General features: G+C 33.6%; 3 protein-coding genes and 1 non-coding gene across 4 annotated transcripts; 1 reads left to right on the top strand and 3 right to left on the bottom strand.

The window, feature by feature from the left end:
• Positions 1-21: 21 nt before the first annotated feature.
• LOC106721312 lies at positions 22-24223 on the bottom strand. Its single transcript, XM_045685202.1, has 12 exons — positions 24133-24223; positions 22897-22968; positions 22414-22595; positions 21582-21720; positions 12156-12289; positions 10772-11670; positions 9834-9977; positions 8807-8955; positions 7991-8163; positions 1410-1557; positions 950-1095; positions 22-140 (listed from the first exon to the last, which is right to left on the bottom strand). The coding sequence occupies exons 1-12, from the start codon at positions 24212-24214 to the stop codon at positions 33-35; spliced, it is 2376 nt and encodes a 791-aa protein (XP_045541158.1). The 5' UTR covers positions 24215-24223; the 3' UTR covers positions 22-32.
• Trnad-guc lies at positions 6192-6263 on the bottom strand. Its single transcript has one exon. It is a non-coding gene; the product is annotated as a tRNA-Asp (tRNA).
• Positions 13548-15438, bottom strand: LOC106721320 (putative aminopeptidase W07G4.4). The gene has a single exon (XM_014516243.2). The coding sequence runs from the start codon at positions 15398-15400 to the stop codon at positions 13865-13867; it is 1536 nt and encodes a 511-aa protein (XP_014371729.2). The 5' UTR covers positions 15401-15438; the 3' UTR covers positions 13548-13864.
• A 529-nt stretch (positions 24224-24752) lies between the features above and the next one.
• On the top strand, positions 24753-26962 carry LOC106721317 (28S ribosomal protein S35, mitochondrial). Its single transcript, XM_014516241.2, has 2 exons — positions 24753-25085; positions 26130-26962. The coding sequence occupies exons 1-2, from the start codon at positions 24861-24863 to the stop codon at positions 26937-26939; spliced, it is 1035 nt and encodes a 344-aa protein (XP_014371727.2). The 5' UTR covers positions 24753-24860; the 3' UTR covers positions 26940-26962.
• The last annotated feature ends 1022 nt before the right edge of the window (positions 26963-27984 follow it).

The raw sequence follows: 27984 nt of genomic DNA, 5'->3' as shown, positions 1-27984 counted from the left end.
GATTTATTATGATGTCTTCTTTTTCTTCTAGATTAGCGAAAACAATCAATACCATAGACGCTGTTTATTTTTATAATATCTATATCTGAGAGTAACTTCGAATGTTGGCCCAAAGACTTCATTATGGTACCATCAGGATCCTGTGGGAAGGTAGAAAAAAATCTTTTACTAAACAATTTCAAGTATATTTTGACATGTTCTTACAAATGCAAGAAAATATAGAAAAAAAACTTGAGAGGTGTGTTGGGACACCCGGATGGAACGAAGTTCCTTTCTATTAATTAGTGAAGGAACCAATGTTTATTCTATGAATAAAAAACTTAAGTCTTCACAAGAAGTACATTTTATTTCTATGAATTTTCGTTATATATTGTCACGTCGTTGCCATGGTGAAGTAGCGCTCATTCGTCGTTAACATACTTACTATAGCAAAAAGTGTCGTGACAACTTTTCGTAAGAATTTTTTCCGTCTAGCCCCCTTTCACAACGCGCGATAAGGAACTTCGTTCCAATAAATCCTTGAAACGTAAATGGGCGGAAAAGTAAGAGATATCATACTGGCAGTTTCCCGCGACGTCGTCCTTGCGGAATTAAAACAAAATCTAGTAATAAATGTAGCCTATGTGACCTGGGGATAGTGTAGCTTCCCAATATTGAAAGAATTTTTCAAATCGTTCCAGTACTTTCGGAGCATATTCAATCAAAACAATCAAATCTTTTCTCTATGAAATATTAGTACAGATGAGAAGATCAATATTTATTTAAATCTACCCCCTTTTCTTCCCTTCACTATATACTACACTTATCTACTATCTAGTTCTTTTCATTATAGTACGACAAACATATCTGACCCTGTGGGTATGAGTGAAACTAAATTAAACCGCTACAACAAAGCCACTCTCAACAGCCACAGTTTGTGTGCCAATTAACAAATCTTTTGCTTTTATACCTTATCTTTATACGTGGCTACAGTAGAAATACCAGTCCTGCCAACTTGTCTCCAGAACTGCCAAGCGGGATGTGTCGCGCTTTCATAGTCGTACGGCAATGGCAGGGTGGCTTCGGCTCGCATTTTCTCGAAGTGATGCAACTTATCTGGAAGTATAGTTTCAGTTTATCGACTAACCTCAGATTTTATGCTGATTGGTACTTGATTAATGTTAATTACTATGATGCAAAGTTTATTTATTGACGGTAGTTTTTAAAATTCATGCGTTGCACAGCTAAATTTAAAATTATATGAAAATTTAGAATACTTGAATATTTAATACATCAGAATGTACCCTTACGGCACTTAGGGAAGATCAGGGAAGAATTCGAATCTTATGATATTTCACCCTTAAAATAGGTCAAAAACCGTAGTCTCATTTGGGAGAAAATCTTAGGTAAATCTGGCTCGAAGGACCAACCTGGTCTTATATGTCGCACGTGAACTCTGATGTGTTTATCCCGGTCGTGCCGCGCCGGCTCGAAGTAGAACCCAAGCATAGACATCACCACCATAGCAGCATGCTGTCTGTGCTGTTTACCTTCGAATAGCTCCAATACACCGAAGTTCTTGAAACATAATACAAATTACTGTAATTTGACACTTGTCTCTGTTTTTGTTAAAAAGAATAAAAGGGATGTACACTATATAAGTGTCACTGCAGTGTAGTTTTAAACCCTTCGTATCCATGGCAACGTAAATCTTCAAAGCCCGGTTTTTTTTAGGCGCTAAGCAATACGCAATACATTGTCAGAGCTTCGTACACACGCAGACGTGGTTGATATTTTCTTCTTCTAACCTAACCTAAGCAAGTCGCTTGCAACCTGTTTGTCAAGATCGTTGTGAAAGTCGCCGTGATTTTCATATCTTTACAGTCGATATACAGTCGCTATGACTGTATTGATGCCAAGTAGACGCCTTATGTCGACGATTTAAAATTGTGTGTACGGAGCCCAAAGCGATACTTGCGACGCGAGGACACCATATTACTTTCTTAGATTTACATTGCCGTGTGTATGAAGGGTTCTGTTTTTAATTTATAAATATTTCCGTACAATTATAAAGTGGGTGCTATCATGTAAAGTTTTTAGATACTTTATAATAGCGCGTTATTTTTTAACAAAATCACTTGACATAAAGTTGTTAGACAAGCTGGTTTACGTATCGTTAGGAATAGTGTTTAATCTTAGACCATAGCCTATTGACGTATTCCACAAATATAGCCACGACTATTGCTATTTCTTTAACCAGTGAAACGCTAGAGCCTACAAAAAATACTCTGCCATATTAAAAAAAAAAAACAACCTAACCTATCTTAATCAGATGTATGTACCTCATTATATTATGTGTTTGTTCTTCAAGTCAGTAAATATTTATATTAGAACATAACGGTTTGTAAATAAGATTGTAAGTATAATATGGTCCTACTTTCATACCTCATGCTAATTCAACGAATATTTCTTTTAACCATTTCAACTGAGCTCTACGATTTTACTAGTAATGTCTCACAAGAGTCGAATAGCGGTATTTCAACCTACGATCATGTGATCGGATGTCCGTGCCCTCTACTCTTAGGTTATTGGCACTTCTTTCCACGTCTCATGTTATTGTGTTCGCGTTGTATTAGTTCTTGATTTCTGTAGTCTCATATTTGATTTGAGAAAAATAAAACAACGCACCAGTACAACATTCATTTAATTCTAAAACAAATTAGCTTACAACATACGAATAATTTGCAAAAATGTTTATTAGAAACAATAAAAAAGTATCAAATGCATTATAATAAGTATTAGATCCACTATTAACTCGGAATTTTTCACAATTTACTAAATAAGCCAAAACATCGTTTCCGAAATACACATTTTTTCTTAAATTTAGAATTTTTCATGATCTTTAATGTCCCTTTTGTATATGCTTTTGACGTCCAACTCGAAAAAATACACTTCTCGCTGTTTCTAAAGTCAGATGTAGCAAATTTCAGCCAATAGGATCGTGTCAATTGAACACTGCATTTCATGACATCCGGTTTCTTTCATTTTCAGATCTTTCTATGATGCTAAAAATTTAAATAAAACATGTAGCAAATTGGTTAAAGCGTGAAAACATAAAAAAAATTATCAAGCAAAAATACTTTTGTACAACACAGTCTGAAGCATATTGAATATTTACTCTAATCAAAACAATATCCAAATTGAAAGAATTTTGTTTATGAAATACGGTCATATTACAAACAATGGGCGACCAGTAAAATTCTAAAAGGTTAATTTATTTTTTGTAGCATAGAAATTTTTAAAAAGTAGATATTGCTTCAAACTGCATTTGTCTGTGAGTATGATTTATTAAACACAAAGACAGTAAGTAAGCTATTTATGAAAATTCAATAAATTTAGAAGTAATATAAACTTACCGATTTTTTTTTAATGTAACATTTCTAATAAAGTCCCCTTATTTATTTAAAAACTTGAGATCATGAAACTTCGATTTAATTAAATCCCATCATTCGTTATTCTCCACTTCTTCGATAGCTGCGTCATTCACTTCTGTATTCTCACTTCTTTGTCTCTTCGCTGTATGTCGATTACAATTAAATCTTCTCATAATAAGAGACCAATGTGTGAGTAACTCTGACATCTTCCTCTCATACTCTTCTCTCAAACAATCGGGGTTCAATTCTAACCATTCTATAGCTTCTTTACACTCCTTGGTTAACGTTGAAATTTCTTTTACCGATAACATTTCAATATTTTCCGTCACAGTCTGTTTCACGCTGTAAACATATCCTTCTAGTTGATTCCTGACTTCTAATCTTCTTTTGTTCTCTGTATCTTCTTCTTTGAACGCCTCCGCTTCTTCTACCATCTTATTTATCTCTTGCTGGTTCAATCGATGTTCATTTGTCACAACTAAACCGTTTCTATTACCCGTACTGCGATCTTGTGCATACACTGATAGTATACCATTGGCGTCTATGTCGAATGTTATATCCACTATAGCTATACCTCTTGGAGCTGGCGGTATGTTGTCTAATTCAAAGACGCCTAGTAAATTATTGTCTCTGGTCAATGCTCTTTCACCCTCAAACACCTCTATGGTCATACTTCTTTGGTAATCCTCTAATGTAGTCAAATCTTTGGTCTGACGACAAGGGATTGGTGTGTTACGATCTATTATTTTGTACATCATGCCCCTAGCTGTCTCTACACCAAGTGACAATGGCACCACATCGACTAGTAAGAGATCCTGTATCTTCTTATGTCTTTCACCACATAATATAGCCGCTTGAATCGCAGCACCACAAGCCACCGCCTCTTCTGGGTTTACTGTTGACCTTATTGCTCTTCCATCGAAGTATTCTTGCACCAATCTTCTTATCTTTGGTATTCTTGTACTCCCGCCTACTAGAATAATATCATTTATGTCTCTTTTCTTCATTCTTGCTTCCTTTAAAGCTTGTTCGACATATTTTATAGTATCTAAAAATAAATCTGAACATAACTCTTCGAATAACGATCTGGTAACCTTACCCGTGTAATCTAAATCGTTGTACAAAGACTCAATTTGCAATGTTGCTTCGGCGGCGGAAGTTAGAAAACGTTTAACTCTCTCAGCGGCAACTTTGAGTCGACGAAAAGCTTTTGCATTGCTGATTATCTCTTCTCCGTAACGTTTTTTAAAGTCTTCAGCGAAGTAAGCCGCTAAACGATTATCGAAATCTTCCCCACCGAGTCGTGTGTTACCCGCTGTCGATTTCACTTCGTACACAGGACCACGAGATATAGTTAAAATGGAAACATCCAATGTGCCACCGCCTAAATCATAAATTAACACGTTTTTTTCACTCTTAATATTTCTATCAAAACCATAAGCTAATGCCGCTGCAGTTGGCTCATTCACAATCCTTAAAACATTAAAACCGGCAATAACTCCCGCCGTTCTAGTTGCTTGTCTTTGACTATCGTTAAAATACGCGGGAACCGTTATTACCACATCATTGACCTTCCTTTTCAAATATAATTCAGCCACCTCCTTCATCCTGAAAAGTAGCATAGCACTTATTTCCTCGGGCGCGAACGCTTTCCTTTGATTTTTATAACAAACAATAATTTTTGGCTTACCCTTGTCGTTGATTACTTCGAATGGCCAATGGCGTAAATCCATTTGCACAGCAACGTCGTCATAACGACGACCAATCAAGCGTTTCGCGCCAAAAATCGTATTTGTCGCATTTGAAGTCGCCTGATTTTTTGCCGCATCGCCAATGAGACGTTCGCGAGGTGTAAACGCGACGAAAGATGGCGTCGTTCTGTTACCTTGCTCATTTGTAATCACTTCCACTGTACCCTTCTTCCATACCGCCACACACGAACTGGTCGTACCCAAATCTATCCCTATCCCGACCATTTGAAACGTTTTCCACACGCACTAACTCTGATCACTTCACAATTGTGTTCAAAACTGCAGCTTTGCCGCGCTCACCCTTATTTATACTTTCACCAATAGCATGATAGAATTTTCGAGATCAATCCGCAAAATAACCAATCAGAAACCGGTATTCATCGAAGTTTCTAGAATTGGGTTGCCAGACGGGAGAAATTTATTAACTACTTTTCCAATTACATATTTAATTTCTTTTTGTTTCTAAAAAGAAATTACAAACTAAAATTGAGATAAATACTTATAAATAAATAAAATAACCAACGCCTAAATCTTGATCGTATATATTATTATAATAATATGTGAAGAATTGCTTTAACTAGTAATTTATAAATTTACCGTTATATAGATACCACAAAACATACCGTCAAGGAATAAACAAACAGATTTTTAACCGCTAACGAAAATAAGGACTTTTTTTGCGAAAAAGCTTACTATCCAAAATGAAAACTACGAAATAGTAATTTTGTGTAATATCTGGCCACCCTACTACCACTTCTCGACGTCAGTCTGTGACGTCAAAGCATTCCAGCATCCAGCTGTTTAATGTTTATCAGGCTATCCTCTTCTTTCACAGGTTTCAATAATATAGTTGTCTCTTACGGGATTTGCGCATCCAAATATCTGCCAATAAATCAATTCCTGTTGACGTTTTGGATTTTTTTTCTAAAATACAACAAAAAAGTCAGAAACGAAAACAAAAACGTTTTATTTTGTTTAATGCAAAGCATATGAATTTAATAAAAAGTTGCAGAATTTTGCAAAAAGCCTCCCCGGCGGGGAATCGAACCCCGGTCTCCCGCGTGACAGGCGGGGATACTTACCACTATACTACCGAGGACTTGTCTATTTATCCGAAATTAAAGTAGAAAATCATTGTCTCAAATTGATTTCATTTCACGCTTTTTAATTAATTTAATAATAAGAGATAAAATTCGAAAATGTTTTAATCTGTTAACCTCTTTCGAATGAACAACATTGGAACAATAATCCACAAAACCAAGTAGATTAATAGCAAAAAAAAAAATTAAAATGTTAAAACAGGTTAAAATAAGAATTAGGAAAATTCTAGATATCATATAATCTTATCTTCTAATTTTAAAGTTAAAATCATATTGACTTATGAATTATTTATTTTCAGTCTTCAAATTGAGATGCGTTTTTAAAATCAATCTTACAGTTATAGAAAATCAAACTTTAAACCAGTGGAATAAGGTTGTTATTAGCATTCACCTCAAGATAGCTAGAGATTTACAAAATATTTTAATAATGGATATTCTAGAGAGGAATATCTGGAATTTTCTTAAACTATGATAACTATGAGGTTATAACATTAAAATAAACAAGCCATAAATCTTTGAAATCAAATCAAACCAAATTATGCGCCATCGCCATCTATTCTACTTTCGTCATTCCAATATGGCTGCCGAAGTATGATGCGTTAAAATATCAAAATAGTTTCTTAATTAATTTTTGAAAAATATTAACAGTTTTAATTTTTAAAACAAGAGATAAAAGTACATAAAAAATAATAACTTTATGAAAGTAAATACGTGTATATTACATAAGATAAATGTGTTTTTTAAATTTAACCATATTTTATTTACGAATCGACACAATATGTCGAAGAAACTATTGTTCCTGATAAGAAATGGAACGTTCGATAAATATATAAAACAGTGCAATGACTGGTGAGTTTTTTTTTTAATTTAACTGTAGTGTATCCCTTTAAGTTTTTAGGTCATGACTCACGTTTCTGATATAGGTATTTTTAATGTACGCAATAATTGTTGTTACATTAAAGGTCGACAACCTATGACAATGAAACTCGATTGACGACTTTTTTAATTTAATTCCTATTATCATAAAATACATTATATTATACAATCGAGTGTACATTTTTTTGTAATTTGTAATAAATATCTCTCGAAGAAACGAAACCCTTTTATCGATTTAAGTATCCAGTTTTATTGAATTTAATGTTGTTACTTGATCTTAAAATTTTGTAGAAATGTGTCTAAGCTCTTAGCCAACTGGTCAGAACACATAGACTCAATCTGTTGAGCGGCAGCTCTCGATTCATCGCGATGTACTATAAGTGAGCCGAATCACGAGCAGACTGACTTGGCTGACTTGCTCGAAACGCAAATCATAACTATGTACAAATTGAGCTCAGTCACGAGTCGTTTTACTGATCTGCTTCATACATGTAGACAGTGAGTTGATCTTTAAGTAGTCAATTTTTATTGAATTATCCATGATTGTAGTTTTGAAACTGTGAATTTAAATTTATTACTACTATTCAATTTACGTTTACGAAACACAACAATAGATGGCTCTGTTAATGTTGGGTTTTATGAAACTAGATATCGCCTGCGGACCTTCCGCGCGCATTAAAAAAAAACTTTACAAGTAGCCTATGTGTTCTTTCAGAATATGTTCTACATCTGTACCAAATTCCAAACATCCATCCATCCATCCATATAAACATTCGCATTTATAATCTTAGTTAGATGATGTTTTATTTTGTCGTAATTTATTAGGAATAATTTGATAAACAATACTTACTTGTTTGCCACCGACTCTTCCAGTCACAAAATCAGGACTCTGATCAAGTATCAAATAGTCTTGATACTTGCCTACGTCTTTTTCACTTATTTCTTTTATATGTACACATGTTTCAGTTTTTAGTATATGATTAACTTCATTCAAACGTTGTCTTACTTTATCCAGATCGTAATCTGTGAATAAATAAATTATTTTTTATTTTATTATTTTAAACCTTAACAGGTTCAACATTATGGAGAATAGGATAATACGAAAGTTCTTTTTTTTTTAAATTATTTCTATCCAAATAGCATAAGGAATTGAAAATTTTACTTATTTCTGTGATTTGAAAATTTTAAATATTGAATTTATTTTTAAGAAACAAGTCTGCCAAAAATTTCCAAATAGCGCCATCTATTAGAAATTATAAATACATTCAAATTAACTTTTTCCCGCCAATATTATATGTAAACAACATTAACATTTTAATTTTAACAATAAAAAATTTTTCTGACTTATTTTTTTTTTAAATATGGTAGGAATTTTGTTTTAAATCTTAAAATAATGACAACAAAATTTATTTGATCTGATCAAAATATAAAATTAGCGTAGTTTAACATATTTTCTACGTTTCTTTGCTTACAATATTTGGATGTTATGAAATTAGGAAGAGGAAATATTTGTTTGTTTTTTTTTAGCATTAAATAAGCTCTGAAACCACTGAACCAATTTAAAAAATCTTTCCACAGTTAGCTACACTATCCCCTGGCTATGTTTATTACTAGATTTTTTAATACCGCGCTGACAAAGTCTCGGGCAATTGCTAGAGTAACTTACATTTTAAGGAATTTTTGATGTAGTAAGGTACCACGTTATTGGGCCATCGTCTTTCAGAATAAAACTCCATGTTATCTTTCGAAAGTTGTACAGTTTTTGGTGCAGCTTTCGCTTCTGGTTTCTCTTGTAATTTTCTTTTATCTTTAGCCCTTGAAATGCAAAAGAAAGATTTTTTTTTTCATGTCAACTTAAAATTGTTTACATCTAAATTGATATAATTTTACTATAAATTATTGAAGATATTAATAAACATAGACATGTAACTTTAGCCGCGGGTTTTTGAGACCAAAATCTCTGAATAAGACATAGGTAGCGTCATCTTTGTCTCCATCTTTGACGAAGATAAAATACGGAGATTTTGACTTTTTAAACCCACGATAGATGGAGTGTTTCTTATAAATCTAATGTTTAAACCTAAGACTATTTTTAAAATATCATTAATGGGCGTGATGTAACTGTTAACTAGTTTATTGCAAAAAAATCCCAAATTCGGGAAATTGTTATACTAATATTATAAAAGCTGTATTGTTTAAATGGATGGATGTATGTTTCTTAGAAGATATTTGCAGAACGGCTCAACGGATCTCGATAAAATTTGGCATAGATGTAGAACATTCTGGAAGAACACATAGACTACTTATTATATATTTTTTTTAATTTCGCGCGCAAGAAGTCTTGACAGGTAGTAGTGTAAAAAAATTTAAACTAAAATAAATTAAAACATTTGTTGAAAATTTATTTGTATAATGTCACGACTAATTATATTTTTAAATTAAATAATGGAATCAAACACACTTATCCTATGACGAACTGGATTAACTTTTACCAAAGACAAAAAAAGTTTTTATTGATATAAAGATCAGAATGAGAAAAAAAAATGTATAAGAAATGTTGAACTTTTTTTTTTCAAATAGAAATTACCGAGTAATCTTTAAGATAAGAAAAATATCCTATTATCTATACTTTAAAGGATTAAATGAAAATGTACTGATATTGGTTAAACATTTATTAATAAAATGATCTTTACCAATTATTGGACATTTTTTTCTTCTGCATACGATGACTTTTTGAACTTGGTCTCTTCTTCACTATAACCTCTTTTGATTTCGACTCCAGTGACATTTCTGATTCGAACATTTCCGGTTTTTCATCTTTTCTCTGTTTGTGTACACTAAAATGTAAACACAATCTAATGTTTAATAATTGTATTCAACACTAGCAGTTGCCCGCAACCTCGTCCGCTCAATATAAAAAAATCTAGTAATAAATATAGCCTATGTCATCCGGGGATAGGATACATTCTCTACAGTGAAAGAATTCTTTGAATATGTTGAGTAGTTGCGGAGTTTATTCAATACAATCAAACAAACAATCAAATTTTTCCTCTTTCTAACATATATACTAATAGCTATAGATAGCTGAAACAATTTTTTTTTGCAAAAACAATAAAATCGCGGCAACGGATGAACGTAAGATTTGACACATTTAATGTTGATATAAAAAGGAAATGGATAAAAAAATATAGCAGTGGTAGATCCCGCAACAACAATATTTGTTGGGTGCACGAATTGGCCTCGATCAGTGAAATACCACGACCACACAGAAGACAGGCGTCAAGTGGAAGCAATTCCGCGTTTCGTCTGATGAGTGTGGTACCGGAGGCCTAATTTTAGTCCTCTTTCCCTTCCCACCCTTTTCTTATTAGGAAAGGATGGGAAGGGAAAGTTGATTTGGCGGAAGAGGCGATGCATAGGAAGGAGAAATGTCCTGTTTCTGTGCGTCCCCTTCTCCGTTGATTAAAGGTAGGCAACGCATCTGCATTTGCGGATGTCTATGGGCAACGTTCGCCTCGCTATTTCGGCGAATCCAGGTGGTCGTTTGCTCTTTTCCCAATTTTTGATGTAAAAAAAATATATATCATAGAATATGTTCGAATTAATCTACTAGTAAAATATTATTTCTTACCGAAAATCACCGAAACGTCTCCGAATATCCGCTGTTGAATCTTTGATAATTTCTTTCTCAATTTTAGTCGATTTCGTATCTACATTTTTAGTCTGTCCCCTTATTGTTTTAGTTGTATTCATCGTACTTATTGATGTTTTAGTTTCTTTCATTGTGATATCTTTATTATTTAAATGCATTTTTTCAGTTGTACCTAAGGCTCGTTTGCGTCTAACCTTTTTAATTCCTTCAATAGTTTCATTGCCGTTTCTGGATTTAGATTTTTCATATTTACTCAAATCTCTATATAGATTCGTCGAGAATGGATATTGTGGTCTGTGATTGGTTGAATATTTTATATTACCGTATTTTGTTGATTTAATCATTTTACATTGGTTACCCGTAAAATGATTACATCTGGCTACATGGTATTGGTCAATAGAATTTGATGCTTCGCAGAATTCTGTTTTATTTTCAACTGCATGATCAGCTATAGATTTAGCATATTCAGTAACTATTTCCACCATTCCTAATACATCAGATGTTTCCATTGTTTTCGATCTTAGATCAGTTGTTTTGTTACAATATTTACTTCTAGCATTTTTTAAAGCTAATGATATAACTGTGTAGACTTTTTCTAATATTTCTTTTACTTCATTTTCTATACCTAGATGATCTAAGCTGCTCTTTATATCTGTTATGTTTATCGGTGGTGCGGTGATATCACGGTTGACTCGAAGACTGGGACCAATGGCACTTAGATCTATGTCCCGTTTCCTTCTAGCTACTCCTGGATAATTTTGACACTGATCTATCTTCTCTTGTCGATCTCTCTTCTGGCATTCAGGGCCGTATATTATCTCTATCTTACGTATGTCTGTATCTGAGAGTCCGTTACGGTTCTGACGTATTGTGTTGTCCTGAAATTGGTGTAAAACTTAATGCAGATTTGCGGAACTAATCGCTTAGTGAAAAAGAGGTTTAACACTAGCGTCCTCTGTAATTAGCAACTTAGTAGCTGTACTTAGATGCAACCTCAATGCAAAAAGTAGACTAAATCTATTTGCGCTTGGTCTAGTTATAGTTTTAACCTCCTTAATCATCTAGATTCACCATCATCTGCCTTTATCTGTCCACTTCTGGACGTAGGCTTCAGCAATGCATTCCACTGTATGCGGTCTTACGTTTTTTGCATCTGCATTACTTTCTGCCTTGCACAATAAATAAGTCACTGACCTTTTAAAGCCAAAAAGTAATTAAAAAGTCAAAATACAATTCATTACATATTATGTCAGCCCCGAGACGAAATTTTTAACATTAAATTTACAGAATACAAGCTTTTTAGGAGTCCAGAATGGAGTGAACGTGTCATTTTGTACTCGTGTAAACATCCCCCTGTATTTACCTTAAATATGATAGTCCTATGTCCATTTTTACTGAATTCTCGTTCCCCAAAGTGTGTTACGCTGTTGACGTCGTACTGTAGAGGACGTAACTCTTGCGGTAGTTTGCCATCTTTTGCGAACAACTCCATTGCATCTGATGAAAGATTACATAAGTCATACATAGTAAATTTAAAAGTGGTAGGTACCGCAACAACAATATTTATTGGGTGCACGAATTGGTCTCACTCGGTGCAATACCATGACCACAAATGACAGGCGTCAAGTAGAAGTAATTCCGTGTACAGTCTGATGAGTATGCATGCCGGAGGCTTAATTTTTATTCCTCATTCTCTTTCCACCTTTTTCTTATTAGGGAAGAAAGAGGAGGCGACAGCTTCTTATCTATCTTATCTATATATATAAAAGAAAGTTGTGTTAGTTACACCATTTATAACTCAAGAACGGCTGAATCGATTTGTCTGAAAATTAGTGGGCAAGTAGCTTAGGACCAGGAAAAGGACATAGGATAACTTTTACCCCGTTTTTTTTTAATTATTTTTTATTCCGCGCGGACGGAGTCGCGGGTAAAAGCTAGTATATATATAAAAGAAAGTCGTGTTAGTTACACTATTTATAACTCAAGATCGGTCGAACTGATTTAGTTGAAAATTGATGGGGAGGTAGCTTAGAACTAGGAGACGGACATAGGAACTTTTTTATCTTGTGTGCATTTTTATTATTCCGCGCGGACGAAGTCGCGGGTAAAAGCTAGTTTATAATATTAGTAAAATTGATATCGATCCTAATCGAGTTATACTCAACCTTATTTACTCAACTTAGCATATAATTTTTTTATAGAATTCAAAAGATAACAAATGCCCAAATACTTTTTCAAATCTATTTTAAATGCTAATTTTGTTATCTATTCTAATTTATATCTTATCATTATTTAATGATAATATTTTTACACGATCACACCTTCATTGGACTCGGATACTAAAATTAAAAATATTCGCAAACAAAAGGCGGATAAATAAAAACCTAAGCATATTTTGTAATCACTTTATTGTGTAAATAAAATAAAAAGTTAACAAATTATATTCTCTTATTGAACAATGATAAGTTTATTATCTATTTAACTTTTTTCATAAATGCATTTCTATTATTTAAAAAGTTAAATGAATAACAAAACTCTGTAACGAATTTAATCAATGGCAACATTTAAATTAAATCGATTTCTACGTTTTTTGTTCAAAATTCAACATTAATTAACATTTTTTTTTTGGATTAAAAGCTATAATAAGTAATGGCGTATTTAAAACATGTTAAATTGTTGTTACTTTTTTTCTTAAAAGTAAAGTAAACAATGCTTGTACAAAAATTCATTTAACAAATGTTATTAGGTCGCCAACTATTCACATGTATATTTTTCTTAATTTTACAAGTATACATAAATGTAAAAAAAAAATCGAATGTATTATGCAAAACAATATGTATCAAATTAACATATAAAAAATACAACATTTTAACAAATACTCAAAAGATTACAAATAACGGTGTAGGAATTATTTTATACAAGATGGCGTCTGTCAGTGTTGTCATTTTTTATTATATAAATTCTTAAACAACGTACACTCCAGTGCTGAAATTACGCAATAAATTCATTATAGTTTCAGCTAAAAATTGATATATCATCTTGTACAAAATTACAATTTCTTTATACCTCTGGTTACAATAAAACTTTATGGGCATGACAAAGTGTCAACACGGGTACAGCAGTTGGCTCTTCAGGAGGCATCCCAGCAGCACCAGCTATATCCAAATGCGTGTACTTTATATTCTTATCTTCCAAACCTCCAACTTTAATCAGAAAACCAGCTGCCAACTGATGGTTACGACATTTAGCATCCGTATCGTACTGAACTAGATCATCGCCTTTACATTTACCCACATTCACTGCAAGATCTTCTGGTCTGATTGTAGACACTTCGATACCTTCAGCCATCCTACCACCACTGAACTGCAGTCTAGCTGAATGATTAGTAGCTCTTGCGCTATGGTTGTCCATCGCAGCAACGTAGTTCCCATAACAAGCTCTAGCGTGACCAGTCAAAGTAGCTATTGTGTATAAATGGGGGTTCATTGCGTTAGCAGCTTCTTCGGATAGCTTGAACAATGCATCTGCCATCGCCAGACGACCTTCAGCGTCTGTATTCGTAACCCTAACTGTCTTCCCGCTTCTGGAGATCAGTAGTTCATCGGATACATATGAATCCGATCCTACAGAATTCCTACAAAGGCAAAGCACTCCTACGACTTTTAAATGTGGTGGTTTAAGAATCGAACAGGCTTTGAGAAAACCAGCCACAGCAGCTGCTCCACTCTTATCTCTTGACATGCCCGCCATTTTGCCAGAAATCTTGATATCAGCGCCCCCTGTGTCGTATGTCACGCCTTTACCTACTAACATTAGAGTCTCGGTCACTCTACTGGAATCATGAGGCTTGTACTCCAATTCTACCACTCTTGCCTTATGTCTGTCCACATGATTGGCTGCACGGTTAACAGCAGCTAAAAGAGGATATTCCTGGGCTATTATTTTTTCATCGTCTACCACTTTAATGGTGATATTAGTGATGCCAGCAAAAGAAGTTTTGATGTATTCCACGATATTAGCTGGTGACATTCTCTCAGGATCACCTCCGGCAATATCTCTCGTCATTATTCTAGATCTTTCTAAAGCTATAGCATTCCTTATAACCCTTTCGAAGTCTTCTGTCTTCGTTTCTTCCGCGTACAATCCTAAACGTATGAAATTCTTCGTATCATCTCTCTCTCTCATCTGTAGAGGGATGTAAAATGCTTCTAATGCACCAAGTATACCGGTTAGTTGACCATCTGGGAAATTCACAACATCTTGGACGACCAGCAATGGCTTCTTGACTCCCGCGTCTAGAGCTCGTAGCATACCTTTCTTTACTGCTTCTTTAATAATACTAGCATCATGATATGGTGTTATATTCTCAGTTGGGGTAAGTATTATCCGTCCTCCAGAAACGTAATCACAATGCCAAACTGTCGCTACTTTATGTATATGCTTATCCAATTTCCGAATCCCCTCAACGAAACTTCCAATATGTCTCGGCAAAGATATGTTCAATTCTTCAGGGTACACAATAAGAATAACACCATCGTAATCAGGAGATTGAATATTCGTTTCTATAAATATATTTTCGTACAATTTATACTGAACTAACGGAGACATGTTTACACACCGACGTTATAAATGCGACTAAACGTGGTAAACACAATAGCTGGTTCATTGCATGATTAGGTTGTTACTAGTGACGCACGATGACTTGCTTTAAATCGATTACTTCTTATGACACAAATTCGAATCGATTTATAATAATATTAATCGATTTTATAAAACTTTATTTCAATTATAATTTTTAAAAATAATATGTGTAACTGTAATAAATAATAACACTTTTATCTATATATATAAAAGAAAGTTGTGTTAGTTACACCATTTATAACTCAAGAACGGCTGAATCGATTTGACTGAAAATTGGTGGGCAGGTAGCTTAGAACCAGGAATAGGACATAGGATAATTTTTATCCCGTTTTCTATTTTTTATTTCGCGCGGACGAAGTCGCGGGTAAAAGCTAGTTCTATAATAATATTGTGGATGAAAAGCGTATAACTTAAAACTATTTGTTTTTTTTGATTGTTTTTAAATAGGCAAAGGTCATTCATTAGTACACATTTTTATATGTATCTGTACAAATTACTACATTGTTTTAGATAGTCTGTTAAAACATTTGCTCTGTCGGATTTTATGATTTTATAAGGTCATCAAAACAAGGTCGAGCAATTTAGAGTTTCATTGAAATTATTAAGCAGCGTACATAGCATTTAGTTTGGTACTTTATAATAAGTAGAAATCAGGTCAAGATGTTATAAAACGTTTCGACAAATCGGTAACTGCTAACGGTATATGGAATTCGTTATTTTTATTTAACAAATTAGTTACACTTTTTCTTGTATTTATATATATTATGAAATAAAAAATAAAGTTTTTAATATTTTTTTTATTAAATTACTTTAACGCTTTATTCAGTGTTACTTATATTTATGCAATAACAAAATATTTACGAAATTTAATATGAGTGCCTGAAAATTAATTGGAAGTCGTTGTTTATAAAATGTGAAAAAAACGAATAGTTTAATTGACAGTTATTTCTAGAATTTATTGTCTGTTCATTGAGACCGGTACTGAATGGTTAAGCATTATTTCCTTTGCAATTATTAAATTAAATAAAATGCCACAAAATCGATTTAAGATTGCAAATCGATTTTTCAAAAAAATTTAGAAATCATTGGCATCACTATACATTTTAATTTAATATAATTTATTAAACTTATCGCTCCGTTATCTCTAGTATTTATTAAGTTGGTTCATTTACACAAGTAATGTACTAAGTAATGTTGCAAACAATACAATACGACTATAAATCTTCACATGACTCTAACCATGGGTTTCTGAGATCAAATTCGTAATAATTAAAACAGGGATGACGATATCTAATATATAAAATTCTCGTGTCACAGTTTTCGTCACCGTACTCCTCCGAAACGGCTTGACCGATTCTCATGAAATTATGTGAGCATATTCAGTAGGTCTGAGAATCGGACAACATCTATTTTTCATTTTGTTTTTTTTGGTTTTTTTTTTTTTTAACTGCGCGCGGACGGAGTCGCGTGCGACAGCTAGTGTTTTTTATAGAAATTTTGAACTCAGAAACACACGGTCACTCACATTTACCTACTTAATATTGTTACTACTACATGTACATACGTGGTTATTTATCCCCACTAATATACCTAATTCTTTTTAAATACCTTTCTGGCCCAAGGTCATCGGCGCGCTGCGCAATCCCCTCCCCCCGCATCTCGATACCCCTCGCAACACCTTAATTTGTGTTCTGCGCAGCGACTCGTAAGAAGTTAAGAGTCGTGAAGATATTTGAAATCATTTATAAAAGAGTAATATTTACTTATGCATCAGTATGTTTCGTTCCAATCCGAAGTTGAAATATTTTTCACCATAGACATAAAGTGAACTTAATGCTAAGATTTCAAGACTTCTGATAAAACACTTTTGTTCATAAAACTAATGTAATATTAGTATTTCTAATTGTATTGTGTTGTAAATAGAAATTTATCTAACAATTTTAACAAAACAACTAAAAAAAAAAACATTGCTGACGTGTTTTGAATTTCATATTCTTTTTAATTTAAGCGTTATAAATAAATTTGAATACTTTCACAATGATTTCGTGCACTACCGTGACACTATTGTTCAGTACAATGTTAATAAACAATTTCTAAACTATTGCAACGAGTCTTTTAATTAAAAGGCGGTATTAAGAGCACCCGAAATTTATCGGTTTTATGAATTAATTTGTCAAGGTTATAGCGCACTCGTAAACTTCTCGCCTACCCTGTACAGTCGGGCCAAGCGATCTACGCGGCGTTCTCTCGACATCGCCGATTGCTACGTCATTTTCGCTGGTACTGGTTGATGTCGAGTGAACGCCTCCGAGACTCCAAAGAATAAGGATCGAATTACACCTCAGCAAAGGTGGGCATTAACTCGTTAATCCGTTAATCGTTAATTAACGAAGTTAACATTTTCCTTAACGGATTAACTTTTAAGTTAAATTCAAAAAGTGTTAACGCTCTTGTTAACTTCCGTTAAATTCTACTTCCGTTAATTTAGTCCGTTAATTGTTACAATAGACACTTATTGACGTGTTGTCATTTTAATTATTTAAATTATGCATCAAGCTACATTCGTAAGTTCGGCTATGTTCGGCGACCGTCGGCGAGTCGAATGGTGACCGAGAACGAGAGAGAACGAGAACGAGCAAGTGTGATGCATGTTATACAATACACCGAGCGGCCGGGATAGACGTGATCAAAAGAGTACCACAGAATCCTTGTTAGAAAATAGTGACGATTTAAACAAACTTACCTCTATCAAATATTGCGAAGTTTAGGCGCTAGACACCTTCAAAGTTTAATAATTATTTCACATTTACACAAATACCCCGAAAAGTCTTTATTACATTTTATTCACATTAAAACTGGTTTTAAACTTGCTTTTTTTAGAAAAAGACTTTGTTATAAAATCAACATAAGGTTCGAAAACACTTTACTCTTAATACAATAATTGTTATACGTGAGACGCAAAATCTATTAAAAAAAGATAAACTTTGCGTTGAATTGCAATCAAAATAATCGAGTGTGCATTACTCTTCAACGTCGTACCTAAAATATAACTAAACTTTGTTGCAGACAAAAATGTTTATTTTAATGTTCGAGTTTAAAGACAATAAAAAATATAAAAAAAAAAATAGTTTATGGTTCATTTGAAAAAGCGTACAAATAGGATTTTTTGTCATTGCGTAGATAAGAAACAAACAATGAAAAATAAATTTAAAAATTCGAAAGACGAAATGTGCACGCAATAAACGTTCCTCAAAAACAAAAGGGATTTAGGTGTTTATTACCGTCGTTCGTTTTTTTGGGGCTTCTTCATCGTCTACGAAAAATAATTTTAACAACAACAAAAATATGAACAAAGGATCAAATGGACAGCCGCACAGATTTATGGCCCCAACCCTTCTAATGGTCGGGGATGCACATGCGCTGCACAAAGACAATAGCGAAGATAATTTGTTTGTTTACAAAAAAAGTATACGACAAAACGAGAAAGAATGAGGAAAAAGATAAAATAATTATGTTAGTGAAATAATGTTAAACTGTGTTATACTAAATTTAATATATGAAATGTCGCCACAAGTGACCTTTACAAAAAGACATCGATTTTTTTACGTATATCGAAAGTTTATTTTAAAATTAATCGAATGTCGTTGAAAATAATTCAAAACCATATTCTTACTAATTAACTATAACGATTTTATAGGTGATAAGAAAGAGAGAAGACATCACCCGCGATCGGTTGTGTTCGTTATGTCGTGTAACGTATGCTCTATACACTGAGAGTAATTTAACTTTATTTAACATATAACAATAGATCGGACGATAGATCATTAGATGATAGCAGTTATCGAAGGCATCTCAGTTGTACAGTTTGATGCGTTGAGATGTTAGAAGTTTTATTAATAAATCTATATTTCTATATTAAGAAATAAAAAGTACGTAAAAAATGATAAGTCTGTTCGTGGGTCCTTAGCTAAAATAAAAAATAAAAAACTTGAGAGGTGTCAAGGGACACCTGGATGGAACGAAGTTCCTTTCTATTAATTAGTGAAGGAACCAATGTTTATTCTATGAATAAAAAACTTAAGTCTTCACAAGAAGTACATTTAATTTCTATGAATTTTCGTTATATATTGTCACGTCGTTGCCATGGTGAAGTAGCGCTCATTCGTCGTTAACATACTTACAATAGCAAAAAGTGTCGTGACAACTTTTCGTAAGAATTTTTTCCGTCTAGCCCACAACGCGCGATAAGGAACTTCGTTCCAAAAGTATTACCAAATCTATATATATAAAAGAAAGTCGTGTTAGTTACACCATTTATAACTCAAGAACGGCTGAATCGATTTGATTGAAAATTGGTGGGCAGGTAGCTTAGAACCAGTAAACGGACATAGGATAATTTTTACTCCGTTTTCTATTTTTTATTCCGCGCGGACGGAGTCGCGGGTAAAAGTTAGTTATACATAAATATTAAATGTTCAATTGTGGGAGCATGAGCAAATGAATATACGGGTGCAAATAGTAACAGATACATGTAAATACTGCACAAAAGTTTTGATTATTTTCTTTTGAATATTACCAGGTCTCACAGTTTAATAGAAAATTTGTGTTGTCTAAATTTAGTGAGCTCTCTAATTCCGTGAGGTCGGATTGTCGATAAAAAAATTGACTGAAAAAGTCAATTGTCCATCATTGTCAGTGTAGTATATAAGTATGTGTAACTAGTGCATGCTATGTCATTATTATGGTACAGGCATTAGTACATCGCTCCTATTGTCTAAATTATATTTTCGTATATTATATAACTAAACTATAGATAGAATTAGCGATGGCCCCAGATTTCGTAAGCGCAGTAAAAAATAGCCTAAGTTCTATTGAAAGTCTCGACAAAATCGGTCCATACGATTCGGAGATTATTCATATGGCCATTTCCCGCTTGCGCCTCATACTCGTAATATAAACAAAAATTAACTTTAACTGTTAACTTTAACTTGCGTTAAATTTTCGTAAATTAAACGCTTTAACGATTAACGAAGTTAAATTTTCATTTAACGAATTAACGATTAACGAAGTTAACTTTTTGATTAACTGTGCCCACCTATGCACCTCAGTCATCTAAATTGGTCACAAAAGAATTTATTTTAATACTCGGTAAACTGACTAGTATGTATTACTGTCTTTTCAACGAGAATGATAGATAAACAGTATGTTTTTAAATATTTTGGCGGCCTAGGATCATCTGCACGCTGCGCAATTCCCTCTCATTCCGTTACACCGTTGTGTTCTCCGCAGCGATTCGCGCGAAGTTGAGCCGTAAAGATATTTGAAGAAATTTATACGATTTTTTTTAATGAATAAATACAGTTAGAAAGATGTACTAGAATCGTATCACATTTAGTCTGGCTGCATCATTATTTAACAGTTGTTAATGTTTATTTTATAATGTGTCGTACAATTACCCTTTGTTAAGACATTATTCTCGTAATATATTACGTCAACTACGTAATCAGAAATAACACAATATGCGATAACTCGTGGAATTATTTAGTCAATATGCGTTAATTCATATTGCACTAACTGTCGGCAACGATAAGAAAAAACTGAACAGTCTAAGCCAGTGATTGTCAAACTTATTTCTTTCACCGCCCCCTTTGAAAATCAATTATATTTCAGAGCGCCCCTAATTTTTATTCAGCCTTTAAACTTAAAAACCACAATTTCATTACTTTAATTAATTTCAATGCCCCCATTTTTTGGGCCCCTTATCGCCCCCTCCTAGGTTTCAAACGCCTCCAAGGGGGCGTTATCGCCCACTTTGGGAAACACTGGTCTAAGCGCTGCACAATCTATCTATCTATAGGTATATATATAAAAGAAAGTCGTGTTAGTTACACTATTTATAACTCAAGAACGGCTGAATCGATTTGACCGAAAATTGGTGGGCAGGTAGCTTAGAACCAGGAAACGGACATAGGATAATTTTTACCCCGTTTTCTATTTTTTTTTATTCCGCGCGGACGGAGTCGCGGGTAAAAGCTAGTTTTTAATATAAATTTTGTTCATGACGATATCATGACAATTGTCATAAACATTATATGCCCACTATATTCAAGAACCGTGATGACGTACAAAGTAAAATAATTAAACTGACCTGAATCAATGTTCTCGAATTGCACGTCGATGTAGATATCTCTACTTGCGCGGTTGTGTTCAAACCCGAAGCCGAGACCACGCATCACCATCATCTCTAACTGCGGAGACTTCAGACACGCGTAGCCGAGTGTTATTCGCTAAAAATATATTTTATCACTGATTCCCAAAGTAGTTTGAATGAGGTACACTCAGTGTCAGTTTTATTGCTGCTCGTACCCCGGGCGGAATTTCTACAGCGCCTCCTTTTATCTACCATGTTTTTAGAGGAGGGTAACAGCGCTTAGTTTATGAGGTACACGTAGTGTCAGTTTTATTGCTGCTCGTACCCCGGGCGGAATTTCTACAGCGCCTGCTTTTATCTACCATGTTTTTAGAGGAGGGTAACAGCGCTTAGTTTGCATGAGGTACACACAGTGTCAGTTTTATTGCTGCTCGTACCCCGCGCGGGATTTCTACAGCGCCTCCTTTTATCTACCATGTTTTTAGAGGAGGGTAACAGCTCTTAGTTGCATGAGGTACACGCAGTGTCAGTTTTATTGCTGCTCGTACCCCGGGCGGGATTTCTAAAGCGCCTCCTTTTATCTACCATGTTTTTAGAGGAGGGTAACAGCGCTACGTGAAACTGAGTAATTCGAACTGTAAACTGACTGTGTAAAATGCCGGTACTGGGTCCACGGTAGACTCAACAGCGGTGTACTATAGGCGAAAGTTAAGGGTTTACAAATTAGACAAATTGTAGCAGCAGAATGATTCCGCTGTTTTTTAAAACTTTTTCAATCGTGATGTCTTTAGACTTTAATTTTTTTTTCAATATTTCTTAGTGAACTTACATGTGGTTCAGTTGTTGAATGTCCTTCCGTATTGAAAATACATTTTCTGACTCCATTTGGATTTTCAAAGACCATAACATGCTGTGACGAAGTCGGCTTTACAAGCACAGGGTTGAACTTCAAACATGTTTTGAAAGAGAACAACGAGAGTGATGTCATAATTGAAAGAGACTGTTCATGATCTGTTAAAAAAGACAATGATAAAGTCATCTAGATGTCAGATAACGAGATCAGGTGGCTGCGTGTTCGTGTGCTACCTACTACTATAAAAAAATAATTTAACAAGGCGAAGTATTTTAAAAAACAAATGAGATTTGATATCTCTAAAAAACGAAGTGACATTACCTACCCTAGTCGGTCCCTTACCGGTCTGTACCTTACCGCGGTCGTCTTGCACCGTCTGAGCGGCACATAAGTACAGCAGCTAATCATATTGTGGGCTTTACCATTGTTAAGTGACGTAAAAGATAGTTATATTCTTACCATAATGATCTGGATCTATATAAAAAGGTATGGAGGCATTTGGCCAATATATAAGATCTTCTTTCTTGACAACTGGGAACAAATGAAAATTTACTGTAATTTACTTTGATGTAGGTTAGAGGAGATGGATTGCTTGAAAGATTGTATCCATTTACTAACAGTGTGATAAGGACAAAGAGATGGTGACACTTACTACCACATTTGTACTTTTTTAATGGTCTTTTGGGGATTAATTTAGAAAATATTTAGCATGAGACAAATCTTTGTTCGGCAAGTATTGGTATTGTATAGGTAAAAAAAAAACTTGAGAGGTGTCAAGGGACACCCGGATGGAACGAAGTTCCTTTCAATTAATTAGTGAAGGAATTGTAATAAATTCCTTTGTATTAAATTGTAATAAAATATATTTTTTTATTTTTTTTTAAGTCGCGACACCACACTGTTCAATGCGAAATAGAAATGAAAATATCTGGCTTGCTTTCTATAAGAGAGAGAGACAGACAGAGAAACATGCGACGCCGCACAGCTTACAATAGCTTACTATAGAAAAAAGTGTCGTGACAACTTTTCGTAAGAATTTTTTCCGTCTAGCCCCCTTTCACAACGCGCGATAAGGAACTTCGTTCCAATAAAAAGTAAGAACCATATCGTTTTATTAAGATAATCATCATCAGCTCACTATACGTCCCCACTAAGTGGGCTCAGAGCCTACCCCAAGTTAGGGGGGACTAGGCCATAGTCAACCACGCTGGCCTAGTGCGGGTTGGTTGACTTCACACATATGTTTGAATTTCTTCTCAGATATGTGCAGGTTGCATCACGATGTTTTCCTTCATCGTAAGATTGTCGGATAATTGTACATATATAAAATGAAAATCGGAAAACCCATTGGTATAAGGTGGGATTCGAATCTAGGACCTGCAGATTACAAATCAAGAGCTTAACCCTAATTAAGAGGATGTTTTCTTCATAAATTCTTTTAAAACTTCGAAATAATTTTTACATTGTGTCGCATCTCCCAGGCCTTATCTCACTCACGTTAGGTCTGCGTACAAGCATTTATAAACCTTATAGTTTTGGCTTAAATTTTTACGACCGGCCTACCTGTCGCCAAAACTACTTCGGATAATTAAGTTATTAGAATAAGATAACGGATAAGTATTAATGTTATTATTGCGGAATTACGCATCATAAAATTAGCAATTTAATTCAATTAGTTAAAAAAAAAGTTATTACCGTCACTGTCTACGTTACTTCCGGTGTCGGCGTAAATAAATTTTATAAAGTAAAATGTCATTAGCAAAATGTCTTGCAACATTTTTGCTGCAACACACTCTAAATTTCAAACAAATGCAATGCTATATTTATATTTTATTTTTATTGTTTCAATATTGAAATCAATATCATAAATGTGTAACATGTAGGTAAATTCAATTTGTTTCATATTTTTATAGTTTTAAATTATTGGTGAATATGTTTGCTTTCTAAGAGCCAATTTAGGTTTGAAATTACTAGAGAAACAAAGTTTAATTTTGTAGTTGTCTTGATTTTTATTCTTTTTACAATACAATTTTATTGGTAATATGTAAATTACAGGTCTTATGTTAAGCAAGAAAACTTCAATTGACATTTATTCTTGTTAAGATATGATACGCCGTTTGTTCTTATACTAATATGTAAACGGCTAAACACTCACTTATTTTTGTTCGGTGTCGTCACCGACTTATTACGCGTACTCGGCCTGTCGCTCACTTTACCAGTAAGTGAGTGTTTAACCCTTTATGATCTTGTCTCACAAAAATTTGAATAATTTCAGATTAAGTAGATATTTTTTATTCTTTGGTGTACTTTTGACGTTAGAACTTACTCTTTAATCTTTGAGTTCTGTCTTTGGTTGAAAGTATAACCTAAAAAGTAAAAATGGCTTACTGAAATTGATTTATAAAATTATTTCTACGGCAAACATGAGTGTGTTCATCAAATATAATAAACCGGGTAGTCTCGGTACTATATTTAACGTACAAGTACTATGGCGGTTCAATTCTACAACAGCGGAAACAGTGAGAAAAGAGGAAGATGAAGAATTTCGTGTACTAGATATATTAAAGAAAAGAGATCGACAGCAAAAGAGAACAGCTAGAAAAGTTAATATACAACCAGATCGTGCCGATAAAATGGCCACTGATCAGGTGAGACATATTTTTAAGTTAGTTTTTACACAACTGACGATTGACTGGAGGGGTGCATATTTTTACGTATTCCACATATCCAAGTTCATTCCATTTTGAATTATAGTCTTTCGATTCATGTTTTGTGTTTTTTTTATAATGGTTTGGTTTCAAAGTATATTTAATTTTAAGAACCACTAGCATAAAATGTTTTCAAGTCCATAGTTTCTAATCAATAACAATTAATGCTGTTTATTTTATAAATATATTCAGTCTGTATTACAAAAAAAAAAAGGAAAAACATTTGTTACATACACAAAGAACATAAAACATAACACAAGAAACAAACTGATTAACTTATAAATCTATGTAAAAGAACAAAAAAACTAATACTCAAGCTCAAAGTACAATAAATTTCTAATTATTGAATAAAAAATAATCAATAATTTATTTATTTATTAAAAGAAACCAACAGTATACATTTAAAATAGTACCATTATAAAATTCACACAAACATTTTGAATATGTATGCCAATTAAAACCAAGTACCAGTAGTAGACTCCAGCAACAGCATCTGTTGTATGAATTGGTCACCCCGGTGCTATATCACAACCCCACAGGAGACAGGCGTGAAGTGGAACCAATTCCATGTACCGTTTGATGATTTTGATACTGAAGGTCTAATTTTAGTCCTCGTCCTCATCCTTTCCTTATAAATGAAAAGACGGGAATGGGATGGGGATTTCTCGGAGGAGGGGATGCATAGCAAGGGGAAATATGTTATTTCTGTGCATCCCATTCTCCATACATAGATTTAAGGTAGACAATGCATCTACAATAATAATAATAATACTTTATTTAAACAAAAAAGCACTTATACATATTACATCAGTTGTTGGAGCATCCTTTTAAGTATAGAATACTTGTAGCAGGATGCTCCGTTCTTCCGTAACATTCATTTTTTTTAATTAACAATATATACCTCCTTACAATTTTATATTTGTGACTTTTATAAGTTAGATAATTTATGTTTAAAAGATAATATGATCATAATTTAACTTCCAGAATTGGGGCAATGTCTGGCCAGGTCCTAAAACCTTCCATCCTTCATCTGTGCCATTACCTCTCCGTCAAGGCTATGTTCCCAAAGGTCAGGCACCGCCTGGCAAGAAAGCCAATGCCGAGCTTATGAAGATACCCAACTTCCTGCATCTAACACCACCTGCTATAAAAACACAATGCGAAGCAATCAAAAAATATTGTACGGAATGGCCAAAATTACTTAATTCCGAAGATGCTATTGCAAAACATTACCCCGTTGAAGTTATTACATCTGACTACTGTCATGCTAGTCCCACTATTCGTAATCCATTAGCCAGGATTGTTCACTTGAGAGTGAAATTATCAACTTTAAACTTAGATAAGCATGCTAAAGATAAATTTCTAAGGTTAGTCGGTGATTGTTATGATGAGAAGACGGATTTCGTTACATTTATATCTGATAGGTGTCCGATGAGGAAACAAAATTTGGACTATGTGAATTATTTATTAACAGCGTGTTATCATGAATCGTGGAACGTTGAAGAATGGGAGAAAGAAAAATGTGAAGACGATATGGAGTATTACGATTGGGATAATAATGCATCTAAGAAGAGTTTAGTTAATTGGCACTTACGTTGTAATAATCAAGAAATAAATATAACAGATGAGGAATATAAGAATTATGATATATCTAAGATTTCTAATGCAAATGGTTACAAGGAAGCCGTCTCTAGTTTAATGAATGATGGAGAAAATGAAGATACTGTAAAGAATTATGGTTCAGCTGTAAGAAAACTCTTCGGTTTACCTGAAAGGAAATTTATACAATCTTAATAATGTAAAATAAATGTAGTTTGTACTCATTTTGTTTATTATTTATAGTTGAGGACATTTATCTCCTACCCAGTATATATTTTTATATCAACACTCACAATCCTTGAAACTTATAAAATCCTAAATTGCTATTGCTTGCTATTATGGTAACAGTTTGCTGGATGATATTCGATCGTAATATCATAAATTTCTCGTTTTTGTTTGATAATTTAAAAAAGGAAATATTTGTCTATGGGCCATTGAAGACATAGTGTTGCCAATACTACTGCAATTATCGTGTTCTACGGCTTTCAGGTTAGAATATGCTACGGCCGCAACCCAATGGCCTATGGCTTTTTGAAAATATACATAATTTTCTTTTTCTTTCATTCCGACAATAATCATTAATTAACAATTTTTTTGTACCAGAAATAATTTAATCTAAAATGTTAATGCTTATGTTGTGATTGTTATAAAATAAAGATTAATTACTTGCAAACATCGTAAAAACAGTGACATTTGGCAAATGTTGAAAATGTATTCACACTGACCTTCAATAAAAAAAAAAACTTGAGAGGTGTGTTGGGACACCCAAATGGAACGAAGTTCCTTTCGATTAATTAGTGAAGGAACCAATGTTTATTCTATGAATAAAAAACTTAAGTCTTCACAAGAAGTACATTTTATTTCTATGAATTTTCGTTATATATTGTCACGTGGTTGCCATGGTGAAGTAGCGCTCATTCGTCGTTAACATACTTACTATAGCAAAAAGTGTCGTGACAACTTTTCCTAAGAATTTTTTCCGTCTAGCCCCCTTTCACAACGCGCGATAAGGAACTTCGTTCCAAAACACCCTTTATACACAATATTGGCCGGGTAAAAATTTTCATTGGCAACACTGCACTGCACAATAAAGCAAAAGCTTGTAGACAAATAAGCCACGTATTTGATTACTTGGATATTGATCATATAAAAAAAAGACGTTTAAATAAAACAAACCAATTGTTTTTTTATTATTAATTTATTAATCAATATAATATGTATATAATATATAACTTACAGC

Source organism: Papilio machaon, chromosome 29 (assembly GCF_912999745.1).
Source record: "Papilio machaon chromosome 29, ilPapMach1.1, whole genome shotgun sequence".
Taxonomy (NCBI): Eukaryota; Metazoa; Arthropoda; class Insecta; order Lepidoptera; family Papilionidae; genus Papilio; species Papilio machaon.
The sequence above is the reverse complement of the archived record's forward strand: the minus strand, read 5'-3'. Positions and strand labels throughout refer to the sequence as shown.